Source organism: Melozone crissalis, unplaced genomic scaffold (genome assembly GCF_028551555.1).
Source record: "Melozone crissalis strain CALT ecotype California unplaced genomic scaffold, PUWL_Pcris_2 ptg000008l_1, whole genome shotgun sequence".
Taxonomy (NCBI): Eukaryota; Metazoa; Chordata; class Aves; order Passeriformes; family Passerellidae; genus Melozone; species Melozone crissalis.
In genome coordinates, this window is record NW_026535786.1 from 18432961 (window position 1) to 18446362 (window position 13402).

A 13402-nucleotide genomic window follows, 5' to 3' on the forward strand; every position below is an offset into this window, starting at 1 on the left:
TTGTTGTCCACCCAAAGACAGAGCTCGATACGTTCCAAGTGCTCTCTCACAGAGAGGAAACTCCACCACCGCACCTTTCTGTCTGTCTCTCCTCCCCATAAATCCTGGACCAATAGAAATTCTCTCACACCATTGTTAGATCTGGAAAATGAGGAAAATTTTTATTCCACTACCTTCAAGTTCAAATTGTTTGAAGAAAGGTCCTAAAAAGACTATTCTGGCCCCCCATATCTGACATGGCAGGTGGGATGAGTCTGTCCACATAAAAAGTCTGGCCAGAGGATGAAGTGAGGATTGTATGGGGCTGCTCCCCAGCACTTGGCTGCTTCTTGGTCACACAGGCACACCATTTTTTCACATCGGTCTGTCAGGTTATCTGCAAAAGAAAATGTGAGCTAAGGTTGAGAGATTCTGTATCAAAGGCAAGAAACAGTCTTAGGGGGAAGAATCCCCGAAAAAAGCAGCCCTTGGGGATCAAAGGCTGTGGCAGCAGGATCAACATGTTGTGTTGTGGGTGGATTTGACCCTCCCCTGCCCTCTCTGTCAACAGATCTGACCTTGACTGTGGGAAAGAGCATCAGAAATTAGCAGCTAAATGTAGATTGGCAATGCTTATAAAAATCTGCTCAGCACAGAGCACTCCCTGCTTCTAGAACTTTGTGAACTATGAGGATTTAATTCAGTAGTCAAAGCTGAAAAGGAAAATTATTTAATCTTAGCCTGAGGTAAAAATATTCCACTGTTCCTCAGTCAGTGAATTTCCCTTCTAACTCCTCCCTCTGCAAAACAGACTGATTTCAAAAGAAAAAAACCACTACTTTGAAAGAAGGAGCCTCCCAGAGGGATGTTCAGAAACCTGAGGGTGTCAGAGCACCCACCAGGCATCCTTCACTCTTGCTGTACCAGCTGCTGCTGTCTCTCTCTGATCACAGCAGAGGAGCCAAGGAGCTTTGCAGCAGGGCCAGGTACCTGATTTTTATGAGCTAGCAGCTAACAAAGTGATCAAAGTCATACATGGAACTATACAGGAATGCAAATATATGACTACATGGCCTAAATAACATCAAAGCCACTAGCTTAGAAGGCTACATTGCAAATGACTGAGTTTGGGTTAATGAACCTTATCCCACCTATAGGTGGGTTAAATGCAGTTGTTGGGTTAATATTATTTTAAAGCACAGTACCTTGCTTCTTAGAGGCTGCTACCATGGATTATCTAACAGCCACAAAACCCTGCACTAGGCAAAGTTTAATGTGCCAGTGCACATGGGCTTCACTCCAAAACCAATTGGAATGAGTATAGGAATTTTTTCAGATTTCACTGGACTTTGATGGATCAGCCCTGTATCAGAAAAATAAGAAAAGCCCTAGTTTCATAAGTTGCTCAGAATAATCACGTATTTACTGCTAAAAGTGTTTTAAGGGTCAATGAGGCCAGCAACTGTTCCTCAAATGTGAGTACAAAAGTCTGGATTTGTAACATTTGTTCAAGAGGAATGATTTTTTTTTTTTTACCAGACCCCACAACTAACAGCCTTTTCAATATTCCAGATATCTATTAAATGGAATTTGCCTACAGGTGATGGCATATCTAGACTGAAGAATATAGTTTTGCCAGTTTTTTTCATTTCACGAACAAAACTACCTAATGGTAGCAAAAAGAGGAGAAATACCAAGTAAAATGAGTTTCTGTTTATTTTACATGAAAATGTCTCTATTTATGGTACAGTGTCAGGCAGCAGGCATCTAATTCCTGTTGCATTGAAATGACAGTGCAAACAGTTCTGCTTCTAACACTTCCGGACATCATTACCCTGAGCTCAGCAAGCATGCCTGGAAATTTAATTCTTCATCTCTTTTGTTTTAATGGGATCAGACATTATACCTTCACATCCCAGTAAGACCTGCCAGTGCTGTAGCCTGGGGTAGGAAATTTCCCTTCAAAACACATTTCTATTGTTCCTCCTCACCAGGGATATCAGGGGGAGTGTAGCCTGCTGAGGGCTTGTGGAGAACAGCTGATGGATGCATCAGGTCTTGCCTGGACATCAGTTAAGGAATTAATGACATTTGTTTAACTCATGCTTGTTGGCCAAGTCAGAGCAACTGCAGCCTGCTGCACTCCTATGTCCACTGCCATGGACTGAATGATACATCTCATATCTGCAACTTGGATTGTTCCTTCACAGCAAAGAGAAACAGGACTTTTCCCCTGTAAAATGACTAGCAGAAAATATCAGTCAGCTATGGAAATATGGCAGGAGGGAGAGCAGTTGTACATTAAAGCGACACATTCCTTTGCCAGGACTTTGTATTTACTGGATTGTTCTGGAACTAGGAAAAGAGCAGCTGCAGATGTGCTGTGTCCCATCCCCTATCTGCTGGCAGATCTTCAGCTGCTGGTGAAGCTGAGGATTGCACCAGTAAAATATGGTTTTCTGATAAGGTAGAAATAGTCTTTTAATGTTCCAGCAAGTCACTTTGATGATTATGGGGATAAGTTTTACTCTCACGATTTCTTTTCAAACTTTCAAAGTCTTCTACAATGGATTTTACTACCAGGAGCTTTCTGGAGACTTAGAAGCACAAGTGACAAATTCTAAGATTCAAGTCATCTGGTGTATGTCAAAACAAACTGTGCGAGACACTGATGGGCTGTGACTGTGTAATTCAAACCCTCTTGACTGGGTACAAGCTGTAGAGCTGAGCACAGCCCACACTTGCTGTCTGCCTGAAGCACTTGAGAGCATTTGATTCTGCATGGTTCCAAATCCCTGCTGGAACCCCAAGACTTCAGGCTGGAGCCCCAAACAGGGCAGAGGTGCAGGATGGCATCCTATTTAACCTATCTTGCAGCCATGCTAAATAGCCTGGCTCTTCTCTCGCAGTGCTTAAGGGTAGTAAAAAGTGGACAGCCCTGCTGGAGGGAAGGCCAGAACTGCAATGGAAAGAGCACCCCTGAAGACCCACAGCTGTAGGAAGAGGCACGCTTAATGCCAGTGAGCAGAAAGTCTCCAGAGAGTCATCAGCATCCCTGTCCAGCTAAGATGGTTTGGGGGCTCCATGGCCCCCAGTCCTGCTCCTCAGCCTGGGTGGATCTCAGGTTACCTGAATGGGCTGTGCTGGGGCTCAGCTCTCCTCCCAGCTCTTCGCAAGGAGCAGGCAGGGAGCTTGGAAGAGAACGGACATTGCCTAAAGCAGCTTTGAAACCAGCTTGGCAAACCCAAACCTGCCTGTGGGGCCTCCAAAGCTCTGTGGTCAGCCTGCTGCCTGCAGAGGAGGGAGGGAGGGAGCCCAGGACAGCAGCCAGCCTCTCCTTACCACACCGCACAATGTTCTGCTCACACGCCCACTGGTAGCGCTGCACCTTGGGGTTGCAGCCTTCCTTCTCTGCCGTGTCATAGCAGCAGTCATGCCTGTGGCAGCACCTGGGAGACACAGAAAGAGAGAGAATGGGTGTCCTTCTGCATCCTGCCTGTTGGCACAGGCTTCAGGGGAGCTTTGCTCACACACAGCTCATGACAGCAATGTTCACCCCAGCCTGTCAGTAAATCATCTGAAGATGATGCAAGTATCCTGGCATCTCTGGGAAAGCTTGCTTGTCTCAAGAGCTCATTAATGCCGTATTTGCTCCCATGACCACTGCGCTTCTTCCTCTGAGCTTTTGCCCTCATGAAAGCATGTGTGAGAGCAACATTGCATTGTGAAAGCAAGACATGGTAATCTGGCTGAAAAGGAGCAGAAGTGTTCCTATAAATTGTGCTATTGCAGCTCACTGGCTTAGGCTTAGACCCATCCCAAAACTTGAAATTGGAGTGTTTCTTGCCTTCCTCAGTATCACCAAGAAACTTAGTCTCTTCAGTTCACCTGCCATGTGCTCCTTGGCACATAAGGGTTCTGAAGGCAGGCAACAAATTAATTAGTCTCCATGGTGAAATTCTTATGAGTTAACTTAAGAACCTTAAAAACCATCTACATCTAAGGCATTCACCTATCTTCTCTCTATGCACATCTGCACCACAGTTCACTTTTTTGTGCTGCAGAGATCTAACACAGGGTGAAAAGCATCAGATTTGAAAAATGCAGTTGTGTTTCACTGACCATAGAGGAAATGAGGAGGAATAGCTCAGCTGATGACATTTGTCCTATGGACTAGTCAGTGAGATCATTCTCACTGTCAATTACTTCTGAATTTATGGAAAACTTGACCTCACTCGAATTTTATTCTTGTAATTTAGGGACTCAAATTCCACCAAGAAAAGATTCAGCACTTAGAGATGTTCTCTGCTGAATAACAAAGGTTGTTTCAGCAAGGATGCAAGGTCAGAGGCTGGAGCCAGAAAACAGTGATCTCCTGTATTTCCAGAAGACATCCCTGCAAGAACTGACTCTACAGAGAAACCACTCTACTAACTGGGAAAAATTGAGGCAGGCTGATTTAACATAAAAGCCCTGAAGCTGCAGCAAAGCCTAATCCATCCTCAGGGGAATGATAGGTAGCAGAGCAGGCCCATCCCTAGTGTCTCATATATGGACCTCTCTGTGAGGTCTGGGGCGTGAGTCAGTAGCCAAATTGATGAGTCAGCAATGGGGGAGTATGGGGAAGAAGAACAATGTGAAGATAGACGAGCAGAGGGAGGTGTTAGGGCCCTGTGTGCCAAGGGAAAGAAATTGCGCTTTATGAAGAGCCAGAAGGAACAAAGAGAAAGAGAGGTAGGAGAAGTGAGGACAGATACTGTAGGGGGCAAAAGATTTTCTGTGAATCAGGCAAGGACAAGCAAATGAGCACTAAATTTGCACTAGCAAATGGTGTGCTAGCTAGCAGTGAGAACTCGCTGCTCATCTGGCTTGGCAAAACTAGGGGAAGTCACATAAGCTCTGCAGAACCACAGGATCTGGGACATAATTCTGCTTCCCCTTACAGCATTCCTCCTGATGATCCCCACAGCTGCAGCAGGGTGACAGGTAGCTTACTCCAACACAAAGCTCCTAATTTACAAACATCTGAAAGAACTGTCAAGGAATGAAGACTAAGGAATGCTATTGTTGTCCTTTGCCTCCTTCAGATAGTCCCCTCCGGTCTGGAAATGCCCTTTGCAGCACCTGGGTCAGAGTGGTGTTAAGCTTTTAATGACCTGCTAACATTCGGTTACAGCAACACAAACAGAGGCGGCCAGCAGCACTGGTCATCAGCGATGGCAAACAAACACAACTGTGCCACCTGGGTACTCAACAACCTGCTGGTCACGGCTGGGCTACGAGACAGCCCTGGTGGCTACCGACAGCTCCGCCGGCCTGCAGGGATCAGCTGGCCAGAGCCCTGCTGTTGAGCAAATGCCAGGGAGGTAGGAATTTGTCACGTCGTCTTTGTCACATCAACAGCTCCCTCCCTGCTGTGTGTATTTTGCTTTAATCTTGCGACAGAGGAGAGATCTTACTCTTCCCTACCAGTTGGCCAGGATTTAACAGTTGGATGCAATGATCACAGAGATCTCTTCCAGCCTTAAGGATTCTGTGACTTAGATGAGTCATGAATGCACCCTGCCTTTCGTGGTGTTTTCAAGGAAGTGCTGAGCACCCTTAGGTCCTGCTTTATAGCCTAGGTGCTGCAGCAATCCAGGGGAACAGAAAGGAGAAACAAATCGATTGAGTCTTTGTGGAAGAAATGTCATTATGCCTTGAAGTGATGGAACTGTGAGAGTGGAAGAGTGGAACAAAAGGGAAAAGGTAATTTGTGACAACACCACATCAAAGTCAGTATGTGGAATAAACCTTATAAAAGGATTACCCACTCAATGGCTTTTTTTTCTTTTTCACATAAAAGAGAGGTGCTTAGAAGCACTCTAGCCCTGTCTAGACAGATTGACTGAATTACACACAAGAAAATTACTCCTTTTGAAAGGGTCTTCGTAAAAAACCTAGAAGGTCAAGGAGGTGAATAATTTTCAAACAGTATTTGTCACTCACAGCCAGTAGTTTTGCCACCCTTTCTTTTTTAGAATGGCAAATAGGGAAAATAATGTGGTCACTTTGACAGGTGTGGGGTACTCAACCACTCTAATCGTGGCAGTAGTTCTTAGTAACAGATATCAATATTTCTCTAGCAAACAGAAAATGGATTTTTTTAGGCCTAAATCTGGTGTGGCACTGCTGATTCTTCCTAGCTAAGAACCTAAATAAAACTTTAAAGTTTTTCTACAGCAGCCAAGCATTGCAGCTAAACAGTAACAATGAATGTACTTAGAGGATCAAGCTTCCCTTTTACAAACTATCTGATAATTTTGAGGCATTTCCACTTGCAAAGTCTCATTTTCTGCCTTTAGGATAAAATCCTTAAGTACTCCAGGCAATTTAAACAACAGCAGAAACCCTGGCTGGTGAACATGTGGCCATCTTTTACTCCTTCTTTTTCAGGAGTGATGACTTCTTGCATCTCCTAGGGTCACAAAAATTTGGATGTCACTCAGTCTCTATGGAAAACAGCTTTTAAGTCACTCTGCTCAGCCCTTCAATAAAAGCAGTGCTACAAATTAGTGAAGTTATGTTTTACTTTCAAGGCTTTATTATGAAATTTGTTAAAGGATAACAGAAATAATTAAACACCCTACATACGCTGCTGTAGGTAAGTGCTGTGATAAGGACGTCAGGAGATATTATTGCAGTTACTCATCGTTTGTGAGGCCCATATTGACTGTTTCATAGATAAAATATTTCACAGACAAATAAAGGGACATGATGAGAGGGCTTCGGGAGTGAAACATCTCACTGCATTAATGAAGACAGCTCCATTAGTCTTCTTGTTCATGCCCACAGAGATCTTTAGCTTTGACACTTTTTCTTCCCTCACTCCCTCCTGTCCCTTTTTTCTGTCATTCTAATTCAGCAAAATCTGGTTTTGTAGCAACCTGCAATGTCTCCAGCATCAAGGTATTCTGGAAAGCTCAGTTTCCTTCCCAGTGAGCTGCAGACTGCCTTCACCCCTGCTAAAAGCAGAGCTTGCTTACTAGTAGCACCGGGTCTGGAGACTGTAGATAGACTTGTGTGCTTTGACTTTGATATTTCAAACCTGGCAAGATTGCAAATACCAGGCTCAGAGCAACAAGAGTCTACTATCCTCAGCTTTACTCTCATTTACTCTCTTGTGCTCATTGCACAGTACAGGAAAGAAGCCTTTGATTGCATGCAATACCTCCGACACTTGTTGGGAATGACAAGGCCAACATCTTCCCCACTAACAAGGAAAAGGGGAGATAACACCATGCTCTCCCTTATTGCTCTGCCTTGATTCAGTGGGAACTAACAGCCAATTAGGGCAACAGGTTTTATTACTCCTCGCAACTATATGGATTTCTTCAAGAGGACAAACAGTGATATTTCCATCACTTCCATTTTAAGGATTTGGGTGAAATAACCCTCCAAATACCTTGGATTACGCTCCTTTCGTCAGGCAGGGTGCGCTCTCTATGAAAAAACTAACAGCTATTTCAAAAAATTACATCCTGGTTTCTCCTTTGCCCTCTACCCCACATATTACAAGGTCCTAAGAGCTTTGGTGTCATCCAGAAGGAGGTTAAGCCCTCATTCAAATCCCAAGTGATACATGGGTCATCGCTCCCAAATCCCCAGTATGTTCATATATGCTAAGCTCCCTGCCCACAAGGCAGCAAATGAGTCAGTGGAGTCACAGCAGCACAAACAGAGAAAAGTAGGGAGATCTGCACTGCTTCTGGACACATAGCCAAGGTTTCTCTTACCAGTCTGTTTTATCTTTAGGCCAACCTCGTCCTCCCAGTCCACAGTAGCACCCATAGCCAATATAAGCCAAGGGAGACCGTCCTGTGCCACACGTTATGGCTCCAGCCAGTTCAATGATTCCTCGAGTGTGCAGTGAATGGGACTTTCCCAGAGCACCTTTCCAAACTGCAGAGAGGACACAGTTACACACAAGGATTAAACATCCTCCTACTGATTTTCCTACAGTCCTTAAAGGGAGATGGTTTTGATTTTGACTGGTTGGTTGGGGGCAGCCCTGACAATCTAACTAGTCATGACATTCAGCTGGCCAAAGGTAGTCTTGCAGGGAGCTTTGCCTGTGTCTGGGATAATCAAAAGTTGGATGCAGGAATGCTCAAGCATGCTACTTCTTCCACAGGAGCTCAATTCAAGCAGGACTTACTAGTTCTGGTGTGCTAGTGTGTGATTGCAGCTGTGTTGCACCCAGGAGCAGTGTGCGTGGTTGTGCCCATCACGGAGCCCAAGCTGACAAGCTCTGCAGGGTCTGTGCCAGGAGCCCAAGCTGACAAGCTCTGCAGGGTCTGTGCCAGCACCATGGAGGCCCCCTGTGCTTCACTGCACCCCAGAGCTCCCAAACCTGGGACAGTTTTCCAGCTATGCTATGCTCCTGACTGGGACATGAAGCAGCAGAGTACAGCCAAGCAACCAGACCTAACCAGGACTCTGTGGAAAGAAACGAAGTTTCTATGTTGCTCAAGATTTCTTACATTATCCAAGTTTCTCTATTATTCAGGATCTTTTAACCCATTTTCCAGGTGGCAAAACATACTGATAATCCCATTAATCTGCATAGAGGGACAGCTACATGCCCCTGAGCCTGTAGAGTACATATTTTGTCAAGGACAAAGTGCCTCCATTAGCAAAGATGCGTGCACAGCCGCTTTCTCTTGGGACTCTGGAAGTGCTGGCAACACTTGTATCTGCTTCCATTATTATGTTCCACCTAAGTCCTAACAGGTGGGCCACATTAATTTGGCGAGAAAAGGAGAAAGGAGTTCTGTGTCAGCTGGAGTGTGTGGATGGCCACCCAAACCAGTCTGGAGATTTTTGAGTTTACAAGTCTTTTGATCAGTCTCGTGATTTCTCATGTTAATCTGGAACTCTTTCAGAAGCCACAGGCTCATTCTTGCAGTAGCTGTTATGGAAACCAAGAGTACCCTGCCCCTAATACTCAAACCACTGTGATGCTCAGTTGCAAATGTTGCTCTTATCCTGCTGTAGAGACAAACAGGAGCATTTCATGCCTGGATTTACTGAAGGATCAAATGCACTTTGCGCTGCTCTACTGGTAGGATTAAAATCCTCAGCCCAAAAGCCTGACCCATCTGCTCATCCCACCCATGCACAGCCACTCCAAAATCAAACAGGGGCTTTCCAGCATGCTTGGACGGAGAGGGAGGTGACTCCTGGGAGCTGGGAACTGGCCATTGAAGTTGCTTTGCCACCGGCCCCTGGCTATTGCAGCATGCTTGACCTCTTCAAAGTGTTGTGCAAACACGGGCTAATTAATCCTCTAAACCACCCAAGGACTCAATACTATTATTAAAACAGTTGCTTTCCTTTTAAAACCTAGCCTCTAATCCCCCTGCTTGGGCCTCTTCCCACATCTCCTGGGCTAGCTTGCCGTCAGAGCCCAATCCAAGTGCCAGTGAAGACAAGGAGGGTCTCTCCCCACAAAGGACAAGGCAGGGCTTTGCTCCCTCTCCCAGCCTGACCCCCCAGTAGGAGAGGGTGCCACCATTTTCACCCCAGGGATCCACACCTCAGGCTGTCCAGCATAGTCTCAGTCTGCTCCCTGGGGCATTCCTCAGGGATTAAATGCACATTCCTGAAAAAGCAAGCACGCTCAGCTAAACACTACTTGAGTGTTCAGGTTTCGTGCTAAAAACACATTGGATGGGTTTTAATGAGAACTAAAGAGACCACTTATTTTCCTTGTCTAAATAGCAAGGCTCCAGAGTTAGAAGGGGGCTTTGCTCTCAGGGGAAATCACAAGTAGTGAGCTGCTTTGGATTTGGGGGTATAAATCATGATTTTTCAACCTGTTCCAGTTTACTGACCCTGAAAATACTCCAGCTGAGACAAAAACGTCTTTGTAGGAATCCCAATTCTGACAAACGGCTTGACTTCTTTTTTAGCTCTTTCACTGGCCTCTTAAGCCAGCACTGCTGGGCTTAGCCTGTTGGCCACTGGCTGAAAATGGTTCAGGCTGCTGTAAGGTAACTTTACCTCACCCAGAAGAAGAAAGGCCATTCTTCTTTTGGGGATATCTCTGGAGATCAAGGAACTGTAATTACAGTGCAGAATTGCTATGAAAGTGGAGAGAGCGCCCCAAAGGAAATTGAGTCCAAAAGACTCAATTAGTGTGCTTAGGGCTGTGTGTTCCGCAAGAGGCGTCCAGGCAGCCTCTGATGTTCCTGTTCTTTGAAAGCTGTCTGGGTTTTGAGCCAGCAGTGCGCTGCTGAAGCTGAGAGGTCAGCCCTAGCAAGTACATTTTTAATATTCAGGTGCACAGCTAATAACTTGACCAAGAACTGAAATTGCTTTCTCTATGCTAGGCAGCTGAGCCAACACAGCCAGGAAAGCCTTGAAAAAGTCTGAGTCTCCACAGCAGCCTGCTCCTAGCCAAATGTCCCATTACCAGCATGTCCAATCATTAGTTAAACTACTAATGGACCACCTTAGAGAACATACCTGCAGAGAGGTGAGCAGAGGTGAATCTGACAACTTAGCACTATTTCCTGCTTAAACTGGCAGCCTTTGCTGTAAATTGAGGTAGGAGGTTGTTTTTTTTTCTTTTAAAACTCTACTGCAGGTATAGCCTTAGATGTGCCAGTTCAGAGTTTTGTTGCCTTTGTCTGTAGGGACTTTATGTTAGTGGCCATTTATGGCTTTTATAAACGGAATTTTTAAAAACTATTTTAAATTCAGATGTTATGAAAACTGCTTACTCCATGGACACTGGTATAAAAGGAAGGTATCTCAATGGAACACGGACACTAACAACTCTGTAGCAGAAAACTACTAAAAAAGAAGAGGACCTGTGTTTACACAGGTTATGCAAACCATAGCTGGGGCTGGGAAGTGAGGCAGGCAGGCAGCTCACTTACACTGTCCCTCACTGTAAAGTTGAGGATTGTCTAGTGACACTTTCCCCCCTCACTTGGCCGCATCACACGGCGGTCCTGGCACGGAGCAAGCAAAGCTGATGGCGCAGGGAGAGGCCGTGCCCGGGCAGGGGCGGCACGGCAGGGCAGAGGGACCGAGGGGTGCTACTCACCTGCCTGAAGCAGCGCCAGAAGCAGCAGCCGGCGGGGGCCCATGGGCAGATCGTTCCCACGCTCGGATACTCCGGGGATCAGCGCCTGGCCGTGCTGCCAGGCGAGCCGAGGTGTGGTTGTGCGAAACAAGCCTGCCGGGCTGCTGCCCCGGGCTTTATATGCACATGGCTCTGCGCCCGCCTGCCGTGGCACGGCCTCTCCTGCGATGCCCCCGAGCCCAGCGCGGCCCGGCCCCGCGGCGGGAGCGCAGGGCGAGGCCTGGCCCTGTTTGCCCAACATCGCCTCGGGCAGGAGCGAGGGAGGGGCTGCTGCCAGGGCATTAGGCCGGGAGGCTCCGGGACAGCCCGGGAGCCAGGCACTAAGCCGGGCTCCTTTAAGCTGTTTGCTTACAGACCCTGGGTAACCTCTGAGAAGCTGCGGCAAAGCGAAGCCTTCAACCGGGCTTTCTGTGGCTTGGGCTCGCTGCTGTGGCATTCCCTTGGCAGGGATTTTCTCCTTTTATAGATCACTTCCCAGGGTATTTTTTTTATAAATTATTTTATTTTAAGACTGATTATTTTCATGTTTAAAAAAGAACAGACAAAACTATAAAAATCCAATAGAAAGAATACTGTTAAATGCAGGTACCTAATTATAAACTGACCAAAAGAGCTAATTCGGCCCCACTCTGAGGGATAAATACCCTCTTGGCCTGTTGCTGCACCTGACTAACACCAATAGATTTCTTGAAGGCTCGTCAGTATGCGGCTGCCAGCCACAGTAGGAGACCAGCAGCTGGGTCCAGCCCTGGGGCTCTGGTCACAGCAGGCACCCAAATCCAGAGGTGGCCTCCCTGTCACAGCCTCTGCCTGTATGAGGTCACAGGCAATGTGGGCAGGAGGAATGGCCACAGTTATTTTGTGTTTGGGCTCGAAACAGCTTTAAAACTCCTTCTTTCCTTGGTACAGCAGCCACTTGACTTGTTGGGGTCTGAGCATCTGCCCTTTCCCTGGTGTGGGCACGGTGGGCTGCTCTGCTGGAGTGGAACAGGAGGGGAAGGGGGCTGCTTGCCCCTTCTTGGGCACAGCCCAGGACTATCATAGCAGCACTCCTTGCCTGAGTGTTCCTTGCTAAAGCTGTGTTTCCCTTCTGAATGGCAGGAGTTTAAATATTTGCTTGCTACACGTTGGTAGTGAATCAAAGTTCATCAGCAAGTCGTTTGTGCAGCTCCCTTCTGCTGAGACCTGCCCCAGTACAGCTGCTGTCACTCTTTGCCAAGCAAGTTTTCAAGATACAGTACATCCTGGGAGATGCCCTGTGATACGGGGCAAACAAGACAGCAGGATTGAGTAAATCTCATTACAATTACCAGCCTGAAATTTCCACCAGCACCCCAGTGATGGGCCATGTGCTGGCAGTAGGGGAGGAGGGAGGGCAGCTTGAGCACAACACGCACCCTGCGCTGCTCCCTGCCCTGCACTACCTCAGAGGGGCTCAGGAGAAGCTGCAAAGCTTCTGCCCTTCGAAGCCCCCTTCAATAACTATTCATTTATTCAAGTCATAATGCCAAATCACATAGAATCACAGAATCATAGAATGGTTTGGGTTGGGAGGGACCTTAAAAATCGTTTGAAACCCCTGCAATGGGCAGAGACACCTTCTACTCAAACAAGTTGCTTCAAGTGCCATCCAGTCTCACCTTTAATGCTTCCATGAATGGGGCATCCACAACATCTCTGAGCAAACCTGTCCCAGTACATCAGCACCCTCACAGTAAAGGATTTCTTCCTAATATTGAATTCAAACCTGTCACAATTGGACGTAAAATAAAATGACACACATGCTGGAACCTCCAAGGTAAAAAAAAGAAGGGCAGTTTATTTTCAACCTTGATATATGCAGAATTTGAAAAGTGACCCTGGATTGGAGGATGAAATTGCTACCTCTCCAATGACACTGGTCAAACCAACAGTCCATCAATTTTCTCTTCCTCCAGAAAAGAATGCAAAATAATCATTATTTACATGAAAGTGTGCCTGAGAAAATCCATTACAAAAATGTAAACAACAGAAGGCTTAGAAGAACAGGGTGGCACAAACCTACTCTTTTTCATTTAAACGCCATTGCCCCTTGTCCTGTCACTACAAGCCCTTGTAAAAACTTCCTTTCCAGTTCTCTTGTAGCCCCGTTCAGATACTGGAAGGCTGCTGTAAGACCTCCCAGGAGCCTTTTTTCCCCATGATGAACAGTCCCAGCACTCTGTCTTCATAGGAGGGAGGGGTGTTCTGGCCCTCAGATCACCCTCATGGCCCTCCCTGCCTCGCTCCAGCAGGCTCACATCATTCTTG

General features: G+C 46.5%; 1 protein-coding gene across 1 annotated transcript; it reads right to left on the reverse strand.

Moving 5' to 3' along the window:
* Positions 1-212: 212 nt before the first annotated feature.
* LOC128933012 (phospholipase A2-like) lies at positions 213-11139 on the reverse strand. The gene is made up of 4 exons (XM_054269869.1): positions 11075-11139; positions 7755-7920; positions 3322-3428; positions 213-376 (listed from the first exon to the last, which is right to left on the reverse strand). Exons 1-4 carry the CDS (start codon positions 11115-11117, stop codon positions 213-215), a joined length of 480 nt encoding a protein of 159 aa, XP_054125844.1. The 5' UTR covers positions 11118-11139.
* Positions 11140-13402: the final 2263 nt, after the last annotated feature.